Here is a 16186-nt window from a genome sequence, read left to right as displayed (position 1 = left end):
ACCCACATACATAAACCAGCGATTTAGCTGATCTCATGTTGATACTGGGCAGCTGCAACTTTCCTAGTTTAGGCTATCTATTCCCATCCCAGTTGAAATCAGGGGATCGGAAACCGTAAGGCTGATGAATGTAAAATACCAGTATAGGATTAGTAGGTTTACACTTCATTCAAACGTTTCATCTTAAATGACCTAATAATATTTGTGCCATTTGAAATAACCTTGTTAGACTACATTTTAATGCAATTAAAATAATAGATTCTACTCAATCACAATTGGGTTGATTTAGTTACACATTTCAAATATGGAGAGTGCAGGGATAGTGGCAGGGATATTTCCCCCCGCGATCTTGATAAGAAATGACACTACTTTTCAAGACAAGTTGTAATTAAATCGATTACATAAATGGGAACAAAAAGAACAGAGTCAGCTACACCAAAGCGTTTTCCATTCATCAAACATGTAGGATAAATTGCCACAGTAGATTTGCCATGGTAAAAAAAGCATGTTTAAATTTACACCGATGATAATTCACACCAGAGGGAGAACATTTCTTCAAAGATGTTGACAGCAAGCAATAGGCTACTAAAAGTTAACACTGACATCAGGTTTAGGGAGCGGTAATTCAGTGGCCAATTATAATGATGGTTGCAATTGAGACAAGATGTGCGGGTGATTTTTGCGTAAATTGATGGTTTAACAATGGATTACCCTGTGTTAAATCGGTGGCCAATTGTGGTTGCAATAGGCCCGTTTTAAAATATTTCCTTTTCACTTCAGTTTGCACCTCAATTCATCATCTTTGGTTGTAGAGTGAGGTAGCGACACATTCCTTTCCCTAAACAATGGACAGGATACATGTGTCTTAAGTCTATTTTTGTACAATGTTTTTGCATAGCATGTTGATCACAGTGTAAGTTGGTGGGTGGAGCTATAGGAGAATGGGCTTATTGTAATGGCTGGAATGTTGTCAATGGAACGGAGTCAAACATGGTTCCCATATGTTTGATTGGTTTGATACCATTCCATTCCATGGGCATTGTCATGCTGAAACAGGGAAGGGCCTTCCTCAAACTGTTGCCACAAAGCTGGAAGCACATATTTGTCTTGAATGATATTGTATGCTGTGGCCTGGACCATGAAAAACAGCCCCAGACTATTATTCCTCCTCCATCCAACTTTACAGTTGGCACTATGCATTGCGGCAGGTAGCGTTCTCCTGGCATCCGCCAAACCCAGATTCTTAGGCTTGTGTGCCACTGCCATTGAAACACGTTTCATGAAGTTCCTGTCAAACAGTTATTGTGCTGATGTTGTTTCCAGAGGCAGTTTGGAACACGGGTGAGTGTTGCAACCAAGGACAGAGGATTTGTAAGTGTTACGTGCTTCCTCCCAAATGAGTGGAATTGTGGCACTAACTGATGGTTGTATGGGTATGGGTGTATGGGTTGTATGTTTATGGCTCTATCACTTTCTAGGTGCCGAAGAAAATGAATGAAAGCATAAATGAAACAAAATATAGTTATGACACCATAATCATCTAATTGGACTGTATTCTATCTATGTCCATGTTCTTGTCAAAATGACCCTATCATGGCATTGTCTGATGTCATATCTAGGGATTTCCTAATTTGCTGGGTGTTGCTTAGGGTACTATCCTAAGTTGATAACTATATGATAAGTCTACAGCTCTAAGACAATAGTTTTGGGCAGTCTACAAGGATGACCTATGGACTTCTGAGAAGAGAACTGGTGAGTGCTGTAGCTGTAGAGTTAAAGGCCTCAAAATAAATGCTCAACTTTACTAAGGCTGGTGTTAACCACAGGCCAACGTCATGACATACTGCTTGGCTATTTAAGGTCTGTAGGAAGCCAGATCATCTCATACTTCCCTCCTCACAGAGAGCCAGTCAGAAAAACAGACAGAGAGGGACAGGCAGTTAGGTAGTCAAGCAGGCAGACATGGCCAGGCTGGACGTGACAGAGACCTTCCATCACATCTCATTCCCTGGGCACATTCACACCCAGGACTCCCTGAACTATGCCCTCCACTTCCAGTTTCAGGACAGGGACACTGTCATCGCCACCTACCCCAAATCAGGTGAGACAGGACAGCTCTGTCACAGCACATTAGACATGCTGCAACACTAGCCAATTGCAGGACTTTTTCCTCTTTCACACTTCGCAGTTGAAGCAAACAGTCAGGGCTTTAATAACTGTATATGCACAGACTCCAGTAGGTTATTGTATTGTTACTGTTGGTTTAACTTGTCAACGATGAATTGCTTTCAAGATCCACTTCTCTCAGACCATCTGTCTTTGTGGAAGTAGTGGTTTAGGCAGGGATTCAATGAAGACAGAGGTATTAGGTGTACAGTTCTCTCTCTTTAACTCTTCTTTCTTTCCCTCTGTGATCTTTGGTTAAAGGGACTACCTGGATGCAGGAGATTGTAACTCTTGTGAAAAACAGAGGGGACCCACAACTCTCCAAAATTGTGCCCAACTGGGCACGAGCCCCCTGGCTGGAACAGCATTACAGTGCAAAGGTGCTGGAAGCCACCCAGGGGCACCGAATCATCACCACTCACCTGCCCTACAACCTGCTGGCTTCTGCACTTCAGGGCTCCAAAGCTAAGGTAGGATGTGGTTATGTTGAAGAGACTATTCTCAAAGCTGTGAGACATTTCCTATTTTGTAAAGCAACTCTATGGAAATAATATATTGATAGTTAGTGACACTATCTCCACCCCATCTCTCAGGTCATCTATGTCGCCAGAAACCCCAAAGATGTTGCTGTGTCATATTACCACTTCCATAAAATGGCCAAGTTCCTCCCAGAACCCAATTCCTTTGATGAGTTTCTGGATAGTTTTCTGGAGGGATCAGGTGAGTTGACACTAATGATTTGTACCTCAAGCAATTCTGGGATTTAATCCTACTATTACAGTCAGATCTAATCCAACGTTTACCCTTTTTACAGTGAGTTATGGGTCCTGGTTCGATCATGTGAAAGGCTGGACGAGTCAAGTAGGAGTCTTGGCAAATGTTCTTTATATCTCTTATGAGGAGATGTGGCTGGTAGGATGACTCTTGTCTATCACTGTCTGCTATGTATTGCTGTAGTCATCAATTGCAAACATCCCATTACATTCTCTCTTCCTCATTGCAGTTGTGTCACCCCTAACCATATTGTAGATGTGTCCATTTAAGCTCATCAGAACACAACACTTGTATTACAGTCTCATGAGTCTCTGAGGTTGTGTAACTACAGAAATAGGCTATCCTTCAGACATTAAAATATTAGTCATAAATTACAAATAGACCTTGGTGAGATGCTATTTTAAGTGACATTATGAAATACTACGTGAACATAGCTTTAGGAAAAATAAATGCTTGCGTTGTAGATATTCACTGTTTTAATTTTTTTATTTTTTACTTCACCTTTATTTAATCAGGCCAGTTGAGAACAAGTTCTCATTTACAACTCCGACCTGGCCAAGATAAAGCAAAGTGGTGCGACACAAACAACAACACAGTTACACATGGAATAAACAAACATACAGTCAATAACACAGTAGAAAAAGTCTATATGCAGTGTGTGCAAATGATGTGAGGAGGTAAGGCAATAAATAGGCCATAGTAGTGAAGTAATTACAATTTAACACTGGAGTGATAGATGTGCAGATGATGATGTGGAAGTAGAGCAAAGTAAATAAAAACAATATGGGGATGAGGTAGGTAGATTGGATGGGCTATTTACAGCTGCAGCGATTGGTAAGCTACTCAAATAACTGATGCTTAAAGTTAGTGAGGGCGATATAAGTCTCCAACTTCAGCAATTTCTGCAATTCGTTCCAGTCATTGGCAGCAGAGAACTGGAAGGAAAGGCGGCCAAAGGAGATGTTGGCTTTCGGGATGACCAGTGAGATATACCTGCTGGAGCGTGTGCTACGGGTGGGTGTTGCTATGGTGACCAGTGAGCTGAGATAAGGCGGAGCTTTACCTAGCAAAGACCTATAGATGACCTGGAGCCAATGGGTCTGGCGACGAATATGTAGAGGGCCAGCCGACGAGAGCATACAGGTTGCAGTGGTGGGTGGTATATGAGGCTTTGGTGACAAAACGGATGGCACTGTGATTGACTGCATCCATTTTGCCGTGTAGAGTGTTGGAGGCTATTTTGTAAATGACATCACCGAAGTCGAGGATCGGTAGAATAGTCAGTTTTACGATTGTATGTTTGGCAGCATGAGTGAAGGAGATTTTGTTGCGAAATAAGAAGCCGACTCTAGATTTAATTTTTTAATATGAGTCTGGAAGGAGAGTTTACAGTCGAGCCAGAAACCTAGGTATTTGTAGTTGTCCAGATATTCTAAGTCAGAACCGTCCAGAGTAGTGATTCTAGTCGGACGGCGGGTGTGGGCATTTAGTTTTACTAGTGATTTAAGAGCAGTTGGAGGCCACGGAAGGAGTGTTGTATGGCATTGAAACTCGTTTGGAGGTTTGTTAACACAGTGTCCAAAGAAGGGAACAATGTATACAGAATGGGGTCGTCTGCGTAGAGGTGGATCAGGGAATCACCTGCAGCAAGAGCGACATTGTTGATATATACAGAGAAAAGAGTCGGCCCGAGAATTGAACCCAGTGGTACCCCCATACAGACTGACAGGGGTCTGGACAACAGGCCCTCAGGTTTGACACACTGAACTCTATCTGAGAAGTAGTTGGTGAACCAGTTGAGGCAGTCATTTGAGAAACCAAGGCTGTTGAGTCTGCCGATAAGAATACAGTGATTGAATACAGTGATTGAGTCAAAACCCTTGGCCAGGTCGATGAAGACAGCTGCACAGTACTGTCTTTTATCGATGGCGGTTATGATATCGTTTAGTAACTTGAGCGTGGCTGAGGTGCACCTGTGACCAGCTCGGAAACCGGATTGCACAGTGGAGAAGGTACGGTGGAATTCGAAATGGTCAGTGATCTGTTTGTTAACTTGGCTTTCGAAGACTTTAGAAAGGCAGGCCAGGATGGATATAGGTCTATAACAGTTTGCGTCTAGAGTGTCATCCCCTTTGAAGAGGGGGATGACCGCGGCAGCTTTCCAATCTTTAGGGATCTCGGACGATACGAAAGGGGTTTAGTAGACTGGTAATAGGGGTTGCAACAATGGCGGCGGATAATTTTAGAAAGAGAGGGTCCAGATTGTCTAGCCTGGCTGATTTGTACCGGTCCAGGTTTTGCAGCTCTTTCAGAACATCTGCTATCTGGATTTGGGTGAAGGAGAAATTGCAGAGGTTTGGGCAAGTAGCTGCGGGGGGTGCGGAGCTGTTGGCCGGGGCTGGGGTAGCCAGGAGGAAAGCATGGCCAGCCGTAGAGAAATCCTTCTTAAAATTCTCGATTATCGTGGGTTTATCAGTGGTGACACTGTTTCCTAGCAAATTTATGTTCGATAAAGCTAGCCTTTGCTTTCCTAACTGACTGCATGTATTGGTTCCTGACTTCCCTGAAAAGTTGCATGTCGCGGGGACTATTCGATGCTAGTGCAGTCCACCACAAGATGTTTTTGTGCTGGTCAAGGACTGTTTTTTTAAAGGGGCATGCTTATTTAAGATGGTGAGGAAATTACTTTTAAATAACGACCAGGCATCCTCGACTGTCGGGATGAGGTCAATATCCTTCCAGGATACCCAGGCCAGGTCAATTAGAAAGGCCTGCTAGCAGAAGTGTTTTAGGGAGCGTTTGACAGTGATGAGGGGTTGTTGTTTGTCTGCGGATGCAGGCAATGAGGCAGTGATCGCTGAGATCCTGATTGAAAACAGCAGAGGTATATTTGGAGGGCAAGTTGGTCAGGATAATATCTATGAGGGTGCCCATATTTAAGGATTTGGGGTTGTACCTGGTGGGTTCCTTGATCATTTGTTAGATTGAGGGCATCTAGCTTAGATTGTAGGACTGCCCGGAGTGTTAAGCATATCCCAAATTAGGTCACCTAACAGAACGAACTCTGAAGATAGATGGGGGGCAATCAATTCACATATGGTGTCCAGGGCACAGCTGGGAGCTGAGGGTGGTCTATAACAGGCAGCAACAGTGAGATTCTTATTGCTGGAAAGATTGTTAAAAATTAGAAGCTCAAACTGTTTGGGCATAGACATGGAAAGTATGACATAACTTTGCAGGTTATCTCTGCAGTAGATTGCAACTCCTCCCCATTTGTTACTTCTATCTTTTCGGAAAATGTAGTAGTTGGGGATGGAAATCTCAGAATTGTTGGTGAGGTTCCTAAGCCAGGATTCAGACACGGCAAGGACATCAGGGTTGGTCGAGTGTGCTAAAGTAGTGAGTAAAACAAACTTAGGGAGGAGGCTTCTGATGTTAACATGCTTGAAACAAAGGCTTTTGCGGTTACTGAAGTCAACAAATGAGAGCGCCTGGGGTCACGTAGAACCTGGGTTAACCTCCACCACCCGAGGAACAAAGGGGGATTAGGATACGGCTAAAGGCTATCAAAACTGGTCGTCTAGTGCGTTGGGGACAGAGAATAAATGGAGCAGATTTCTGGGCATGGTAGGATAGATTCAGGACATAATGTACAGATGGGTATGGTAGGATGAGGGTACAGTGGAGATAAACCTAGGCATTGAGTGACGATAAGAGAGGTTGCATCTCTGGAGGCACTAGTTATGCTGGGTGAGGTCACCGCATCTGTGGGTGGTGGGACAAAACAGGTATCTGAGGCATGTTAAGTGGGACTAGGGGCTTCGCAGTGAACTAAAACAATGATAACTATCCTAAACAGTATACAATGCTTATTTACATTAGAAAGAGACCTAAAGCGAGGCATAAAGCAATCATAGGTGTTGATTGGGAGAGCTAGCAAAGACGACAACGGGTAAGACAACAACAGCTAATCAGCTAAGACAACAACAACAGGTAAAAAGGCGATGAATGGGCAGAGAGGGTCAGTTAACTACACACAGGTCCTGAGTTTGAGTCTGGGGCTGACAGATAAACAAAATGGAGTACTGTGATTAATGAACAATCCAGCAGGCATCAGCTAAGTAGCCAAGTTATCATAGGGTTCAGTTAACAGCAATAGATGAAATAGGGAAGCCGCTAGGTGGTCGTTACTAAGGCTAGGAAGCGGCAGACAAATAAATAATACCTTAATAAAGTTAGCAGGCCAGGGCTAATAGAAGCGTCTCTTCCGACGTCCGGCAAAGGTCAGTTGGGGGCACAGCGGATGGAATTACGACGGCAGACCAGTCATGATGGAACGGCGGGGGTCCATGATAACAAAGAGTCCAGTCCAGTTGGCACATAGGTATTGTCACTGGAGTAACTTTGTTTGCTAGCCGGGAGATGCGCCTAGCTCTCGGGTAACTGATGCTAGCTTCGGGACAAGGGCGTTAGCCACTGTAGCCACTCCGTAGCAGCTCGATAGCAGCGATGATCCGATGCAAAGGTCGAGAGCTAATGGCTGGAATCCGGTAGTGTAGTGAACTCTAGTCGTGTTAGTGAAGAGTCCGGGAGGCATTAACTGTGTGGCCAAGTAATCATAGGGTCCACTGAGCAGGCCGGGAGATGGGCCTGGCTCAAGGCTAGCTTCGGGGCTGGGCCACTCGGTGGCAGCTAGCTAGCTGCGATGATCTGGTGTAATGGTCCAGAGCTTACAGCAGGAATCCGGCATTGTCTTGGAGGGAAAAAAACTGTCCGATTTGCTCAGGGTTGACAACGCGCTGTGCAGGCTGGAAAGTAATTATCCAGGCTAAAAGAGTCTGGTGACTGTGCTAAAAGTAAAGGCTGTTTGAAGTAGCTAACAATGACTAAATAGCTAATTAGCTGGTTAGCTGCTGATTGAGGTTTTGGCTATAAGGTCTAAAAATAGCAGATCTGTATCACATTGGGTGAGGCGGGTTGCCGGAAGATAAATTACATTTTTTTTAAAATGATAAAGATAATGAACATATTTTGAAATATATACAAAAAAGACAAAAAATAAAATACGTACATGGGAGAACGACAAACAACGTCTGCACTGCTACACCATCGTGGATTTGCACTAACCAGCTGTATCCAACCTAATGAGCGTTTGGTCCTAGTTTGCCACAAATGTTGTTGATAGACGAGACATAGAGGATCAATTCAGCCTTTTGTGAAAACCACCCTCTTTGTCCACATCTATAATAAGAGCATTGACTTTCCTCAGGACCTGCAAGGCTCGATGGAGAGGATCAGCTCTTTCCTGCAGTTCCCCCTGGTGGGCGAGGAGTTAACCAACTCCCTGAGACACTGCAGCTTCAGCAGCATGAGCGATAACGCCATGGTGAACTACACTCAGATCCCAAAGGAGATCATGGACCACAGCAAAGGCAAATTCATGAGGAAAGGTGAGGCGCCCTTGCTCAACAGGAGTACAATCCTGACTAGAGTTGTGTGTCAGTCAGTGTCAGAAGGATAGAACAGTACCATAGACCTCCCCTGCACTCACAGTATGGTTAGAAGTGTGTAGTAAGGATGATCCTGAAATGTCACTAAGTTTGTTTATGAAATTATTTATGAGTACAGCTGATAAGCACATCCCTTTAAGAAAATGCACTGCGAGGTGAAATGGTGCCCCATGGATTGATGATGAGCTGAGAAATGATTCAATGTTGTGATGCCAAAAAAGTAGCAGATAAATCTGGCACTTTGTTTGATAAGCGAAGTTAATGTAAATTAAGAAATCTTGTGACCAAGCTAAACAAAGGAAACAAAAAGGGATTCTATCAGCACAAGATTGATGAAGTAAAGGGTGATGGGAAAAAGCTGTGGAGAACGTTGAACACTATTATGGGTAGGAATTCAAACATGTCTGACACTTTTGTTGAATCAGAAGGTATATTTATTACAAAACCACATGACATCGCAAACTACTTTAATTAATATTTTACTGCAAAGTGGACAAGTTGAGGAATGCTATGATTCCAAATGATGGCTCCATGTCATATACCCTTATAAAATATTTTATCATGAAGGAGAGGCAATGCGGGTTCAAATTTCATCAAATTTCATCAAGTAGAAGAGAGGTAGAAAAGATGCTGTTGTCTCTTTTGGATGACAAGTCGCCTGGTACAGATAGTCTAGATGCCAAATTACTTAGAGTTACAGCTAACCAAATATCTACACCAATCTCAAGTATTTTTAACAAGTGCTTGATGTATGGGGTGTTCCCAGAAGTCTGGAAAGAGTCAAAGGTTATTCCACTACCTAAGGATAAAAAATCTGCATTCACTGGTCCTAAAAGTCATCCTAAAAACTTGCTGCCTGTGTTAAGTAAATTATTGCAAAAAATTGTATCTGTACAAATCAAGGATTATTTCTCAATCTGATAACGGGTTTCCAGCATGCATACAAAGGCCATTCTACGAGTACGGCTTTAGCACAAATGACAGATTGGTTAAAGAGTATAGATGATAGGAAGTTAGTTGGAGCAGTGTTGCTGTATTTCAGTGCTGCTTTTGAAGTAATTGATCATGAACTGTTACTTGGAAAACTCAAATGTTATGGTTTTAAGGATGCAGCTATCTATCCAGGAGAAGGAAAACGTGTTCTTTAATGGTAGCTTTTCAAATGGTAAATATATACATTGTGGTGTTCCTCAAGGAAGCTGCCTAGGCCCACTGCTCTACTCTATCTTTACTAATGATTTACCTTCAGTAATGAACAAAGCAAGAGTGGTCATGTATGTTGATAACTCGACAATGTATAGTGCAGCATCAGAATGTAATAAGCTAACAGATGTATTGAGCGGTGAACTAACAATGGTGTCTGAGTGGGTTGATATGAACAAATTGGTGTTGAACATTTCTAAAACTAAATGTATTGTATTTGGTTCAAGATATATGCTTGCTGATGACCCCCAATTGAATTTGTCGATGAATAGAATACATGTAGAGCAAGTGAAAAAAACTCAACTACAAGGCGTGATGTTGGACCAAGCTTTATCATGGTCAGAACACATAGATAATATTAAAAGAAAATGTTCAGACTATGTAACATCTAGTGCTCTGAATCAGGTCATCAATCCCTGGTCCTATCACACTTAGAGTAATGTCCAGTTTTATTTAAGTTTTTTTTTTTTTTTTTACCTTTATTTAACCAGGCAAGTCAGTTAAGAACACATTCTTATTTTCAATGACGGCCTGGGAACAGTGGGTTAACTGCCTGTTCAGGGGCAGAATGACAGATTTGTACCTTGTCAGCTCGGGGGTTTGAACTCGCAACCTTCTGGTTACTAGTCCAACGCTCTAGCCACTAGGCTACGCTGCCAATCCCTGGTCCTATCACACTTAAGAGTAATGTCCAGTTGTATGGTCAATCCCCGGTCCTATCACACTTAGAGTAATGTCCAGTTGTATGGTCAATCCCCGGTCCTATCACACTTAGAGTAATGTCCAGTTGTATGGTCAATCCCCGGTCCTATCACACTTAGAGTAATGTCCAGTTGTATGGTCAATCCCCGGTCCTATCACACTTAGAGTAATGTCCAGTTGTATGGTCAATCCCCGGTCCTATCACACTTAGAGTAATGTCCAGTTGTATGGTCAATCCCGGTCCTATCACACTTAGAGTAATGTCCAGTTGTATGGTCAATCCCCGGTCCTATCACACTTAGAGTAATGTCCAGTTGTATGGTCAATCCCCGGTCCTATCACACTTAGAGTAATGTCCAGTTGTATGGTCAATCCCCGGTCCTATCACACTTAGAGTAATGTCCAGTTGTATGGTCAATCCCTGGTCCTATCACACTTAGAGTAATGTCCAGTTGTATGGTCAATCCCCGGTCCTATCACACTTAGAGTAATGTCCAGTTGTATGGTCAATCCCTGGTCCTATCACACTTAGAGTAATGTCCAGTTGTATGGTCAATCCCTGGTCCTATCACACTTAGAGTAATGTCCAGTTGTATGGTCAATCCCTGGTCCTATCACACTTAGAGTAATGTCCAGTTGTATGGTCAATCCCTGGTCCTATAACACTTAGAGTAATGTCCAGTTGTATGGTCAATCCCTGGTCCTATCACACTTAGAGTAATGTCCAGTTGTATGGTCAATCCCCGGTCCTATCACACTTAGAGTAATGTCCAGTTGTATGGTCAATCCCCGGTCCTATCACACTTAGAGTAATGTCCAGTTGTATGGTCAATCCCTGGTCCTATCACACTTAGAGTAATGTCCAGTTGTATGGTCAATCCCTGGTCCTATCACACTTAGAGTAATGTCCAGTTGTATGGTAACCTGCAGCAAAGAAAGATATAAAACAGTTCCAAATGGCTCAAAACAGGGTTGCCAGATTCTCTTCATTGCTCTAACCGAATGAATATTATTAAAATGCATCAGAATCTCTCATGGCTTCACGTTAAAAACAAATTGCTATCTAGTCTTCTGATTTTCTTTAGGAATGTTATATTTAAAAAATGTAAAAGACACAGTACTTTTCTGTCCAATTAGTACATACTAGCAACACACATAACCACCAAACCAGACAGACAAATTCAGCGCAGCTAAAACAAATCAACCCAAAGACAAATCACCTTAAATCTACAGTTTTATATAGAGCTATAGCTGAATTAAACTTTTTACCAATCCATATTTCTTAGGCAAAAAGTAAATCCAACTTCAAGAAAAAAATAAAAGAACATCTAATGCGATAGACCAAATACCTGGACAGCAAATAGAAAGTATCAACTGAATGTTAAATGTGTTTCCTGTCAGGTATTTTAATTATTTGTATTGTCTACTTGTTGAATGTTTGAAGTCTTTATTGTGGTTGTTTGTAATGTCTTGTTAATTGCTGTTGGACCCCAGGAAGATTAGCTAGAGTTATGGCCTTAGCTAATGGGAATCCTAATAAAAATGACAGTGCTGTGAAGAAATTGGCCATAATAATGGAGGCCTTGTTCTGTTTACAGGTATAATCGGTGACTGGAGAAACACTTTCACAGAGGAGCAGATTGGTATTTTCGACATCGTCTACAGCTACCAGATGAAAGACTGTCCTTTGACCTTCATGTGGGAGTGTCCTCCTGAGTCCTGTGGGGGAGGAGGAGGAGGACAGGCCTCTGGGGATCAGGATAGGGCCCTTACCCTCCACGACGGCGGAGATTGATGGATACGCTTCATACAAGTCCTGGAATTCTCTCACTGATGTTCTGTGTTTTTGTGAATGTACATATAATGTACACAACTCAATATAGTAAAACTATATAATGAAATTGATCTGTTAATATAACAAAAATATTGTGTGTGACCTATTTGTTGTTGTAGTTGGGTTTTTCCACCTCTATAAAAAATCTAAATGTTACAGTTAACTGAATGAGAGTGAAGTTTCTCCTCCATCTTGGCTTGTGCTGCAATAGCTAGATGATGGGACACGAGAGGGACACATTTAACCCACCTAACCCACCTGGACAAGAGGAATACCTATGTGAGAATGCTGTTCATCGACTACAGCTCGGCATTCAACACCATAGTACCCTCCAAGCTCGTCATCAAGCTCGAGACCCTGGGTCTCGACCCCGCCCTGTGCAACTGGGTACTGGACTTCCTGACGGGCCGCCCCCAGGTGGTGAGGGTAGGCAACAACATCTCCTCCCCGCTGATCCTCAACACGGGGGCCCCACAAGGGTGCGTTCTGAGCCCTCTCCTGTACTCCCTGTTCACCCACGACTGCGTGGCCACGCACGCCTCCAACTCAATCATCAAGTTTGCGGACGACACAACAGTGGTAGGCTTGATTACCAACAACGACGAGACGGCCTACAGGGAGGAGGTGAGGGCCCTCGGAGTGTGGTGTCAGGAAAATAACCTCACACTCAACGTCAACAAAACTAAGGAGATGATTGTGGACTTCAGGAAACAGCAGAGGGAACACCCCCTATCCACATCGATGGAACAGTAGTGGAGAGGGTAGCTAGTTTTAAGTTCCTCGGCATACACATCACAGACAAACTGAATTGGTCCACTCACACTGACAGCGTCGTGAAGAAGGCGCAGCAGCGCCTATTCAACCTCAGGAGGCTGAAGAAATTCGGCTTGTCACCAAAAGCACTCACAAACTTCTACAGATGCACAATCGAGAGCATCCTGGCGGGCTGTATCACCGCCTGGTACGGCAACTGCTCCGCCCTCAACCGTAAGGCTCTCCAGAGGGTAGTGAGGACTGCACAACGCATCACCGGGGCAAACTACCTGCCCTCCAGGACACCTACACCACCCGTTGTTACAGGAAGGCCATAAAGATCATCAAGGACATCAACCACCCGAACCACTGCCTGTTCACCCCGCTATCATCCAGAAGGCGAGGTCAGTACAGGTGCATCAAAGCTGGGACCGAGAGACTGAAAAACAGCTTCTATCTCAAGGCCATCAGACTGTTAAACAGCCACCACTAACAGTGTGAGTGGCTGCTGCCAACACACTGTCATTGACACTGACCCAACTCCAGCCATTTTAATAATGGGAATTGATGGGAATTATGTAAATATATCACTAGCCACTTTAAACAATGCTACCTTATATAATGTTACTTACCCTACATTATTCATCTCATATGCATATGTATATACTGTACTCTACATCATCGACTGCATCCTTATGTAACACATGTATCACTAGCCACTTTAACTATGCCACTTTGTTTACTTTGTCTACACACTCATCTCATATGTATATACTGTACTCGATACCATCTACTGTATGCTGCTCTGTACCATCACTCATTCATATATCCTTATGTACATATTCCTTATCCCCTTACACTGTGTATAAGACAGTAGTTTTGGAATTGTTAGTTAGATTACTTGTTGGTTATCACTGCATTGTCGGAACTAGAAGCACAAGCATTTCGCTACACTCGCATTTAACATCTGCTAACCATGTGTATGTGACAAATAAAATTTGATTTGATTGGATTTGATTTGATTTGATTTGATTTACCTCCCTGATTTTGACACATTGGAAAACCTCCCAGTTTGTGGCAGTGCATCAAGCAGAAGGGATGATATATTAACTCCAGAAAGGCAGTACATAAAAAGCTGGTTACATCAGTCACATAGCTTGACCCCGAACAACCTGTCAGCTCATGGGAACATAATATAATAATATATGCCATTTAGCTGTTTTTACATCAGTCATGTGTGCATACATTCTACGTATGGGTGGTCCCGGGGATTGACCCACTACCCTGGCGTTACAAGCGCCTGTCAGCTCAGAAGGAACATGATGAGGAAGTTATGCAAACACATTAACTAAAGGTCATAATCCTCCCGATCACAGTTTATATCAATGAGTGGCAGTGCATCAACCAGAAGGGATGATATATTAACTCCAGAAAGGCTGATGTGTACATAAAAAGTTATTTTTACATCAGTCACATAGCTTGACCCCGAACAACCTGGATTTCCCATATATAGCTCATCTACTTACTGTATGTCCATCAGTAAGGTTCACAGCCCTGAGTTGTTAGGAAACTATGTGACTGATGCTAACATATGGGCATATATCATCATTAGACCTATCTAATCCCAGATGTGCTGCTCAACTAAAATAATGTGAAAGATTGTGAGTTGTGTTATGAAAGCGTTCAAGACAGTACTGTCTCACCGACCAGAGATTGCGGTTAAGTGTCTTTATCATAGCGCTCCGGTTGTCTCATTGATGCTGCTAAAATATACAACCACATACAGTATGTCCACCTAATGCGTGTCATGTTATTCAGTCTGGGTTGGTTGTTGAAGTTGTCTTTGTGGGGGCTTGTGTGTCGTGGGTCTTGTGGTCAGTGATGTCAGGATTTACCACTGGATTCCATTACGAAGGCGTGTGCCAGAGCTGTTGCTGGGGGTCAGTATGAACTCTGTCCCCAAGTGACATGCATCAGCAACACAAGTATAAGAAGTGGTTTAGTCAAAGAGGAAGTGGTCTATTATTTCACTAGTGGTGAGTTCCAAGTCACATGTGTCCCAATCGCTCTTGGGCCTGTCAAGCTGTCAGCTCATGGGAACATGATGAGGAAGTTATGCAAACACATTAACTAAAGGTCATAATCCTCCCGATCACAGTTTATATCAATGAGTGGCAGAGTGTCAAGCTGATCCAAAGAGTGGCAGTGTGTCAAGCTGATCCAAAGAGTGGCAGTGTGTCAAGCTGATACAAAGAGTGGTAGTGTGTCAAGCTGATCCAAAGAATGGCAGTGTGTCAAGCTGATCCAAAGAGTGGCAGTGTGTCAAGCTGATACAAAGAGTGGCAGTGTGTCAAGCTGATCCAATGAGTGGCAGTGTGTCAAGCTGATCCAAAGAGTGGCAGTGTGTCAAGCTGATACAAAGAGTGGCAGTGTGTCAAGCTGATACAAAGAGTGGCAGTGTGTCAAGCTGATACAAAGAGTGGCAGTGTGTCAAGCTGATCCAAAGAGTGGCAGTGTGTCAAGCTGATCCAATGAGTGGCAGTGTGTCAAGCTGATCCAATGAGTGGCAGTGTGTCAAGCTGATACAAAGAGTGGCAGTGTGTCAAGCTGATCCAAAGAGTGGCAGTGTGTCAAGCTGATCCAATGAGTGGCAGTGTGTCAAGCTGATCCAAAGAGTGGCAGTGTGTCAAGCTGATCCAAAGAGTGGCAGTGTGTCAAGCTGATACAAAGAGTGGCAGTGTGTCAAGCTGATCCAATGAGTGGCAGTGTGTCAAGCTGATCCAATGAGTGGCAGTGTGTCAAGCTGATCCAATGAGTGGCAGTGTGTCAAGCTGATACAAAGAGTGGCAGTGTGTCAAGCTGATCCAATGAGTGGCAGTGTGTCAAGCTGATCCAATGAGTGGCAGTGTGTCAAGCTGATCCAATGAGTGGCAGTGTGTCAAGCTGATCCAAAGAGTAGCAGTGTGTCAAGCTGATACAAAGAGTGGCAGTGTGTCAAGCTGATCCAATGAGTGGCAGTGTGTCAAGCTGATCCAATGAGTGGCAGTGTGTCAAGCTGATCCAATGAGTGGCAGTGTGTCAAGCTGATACAAAGAGTGGCAGTGTGTCAAGCTGATCCAAAGAGTGGCAGTGTGTCAAGCTGATCCAAAGAGTGGCAGTGTGTCAAGCTGATACAAAGAGTGGCAGTGTGTCAAGCTGATCCAATGAGTGGCAGTGTGTCAAGCTGATCCAATGAGTGGCAGTG

General features: G+C 43.4%; 1 protein-coding gene across 1 annotated transcript; it reads left to right on the top strand.

Moving 5' to 3' along the window:
• The first annotated feature begins 1878 nt into the window (after positions 1-1878).
• LOC118393783 (sulfotransferase 2B1-like) lies at positions 1879-12352 on the top strand. The gene is made up of 6 exons (XM_035786839.2): positions 1879-2101; positions 2428-2636; positions 2760-2886; positions 2981-3078; positions 8210-8390; positions 11954-12352. Exons 1-6 carry the CDS (start codon positions 1963-1965, stop codon positions 12148-12150), a joined length of 951 nt encoding a protein of 316 aa, XP_035642732.2. The 5' UTR covers positions 1879-1962; the 3' UTR covers positions 12151-12352.
• Positions 12353-16186: the final 3834 nt, after the last annotated feature.

Source organism: Oncorhynchus keta, chromosome 14 (genome assembly GCF_023373465.1).
Source record: "Oncorhynchus keta strain PuntledgeMale-10-30-2019 chromosome 14, Oket_V2, whole genome shotgun sequence".
NCBI lineage: Eukaryota > Metazoa > Chordata > Actinopteri > Salmoniformes > Salmonidae > Oncorhynchus > Oncorhynchus keta.
Note: the sequence above shows the minus strand (reverse complement) of the source record. Positions and strands in the feature narration are given on the sequence as shown.

Coding starts and splice junctions, on each gene's coding strand:
- LOC118393783 (XM_035786839.2), top strand. CDS start 1,963: ATGGCCAGGCTGGACGTGACAGAGACCTTCCATCACATCTCATTCCCT. Junction 2,637..2,759: donor TTCAGGGCTCCAAAGCTAAG/GTAGGATGTGGT, acceptor CCCATCTCTCAG/GTCATCTATGTCGCCAGAAA. Junction 8,391..11,953: donor AGGCAAATTCATGAGGAAAG/GTGAGGCGCCCT, acceptor TTCTGTTTACAG/GTATAATCGGTGACTGGAGA.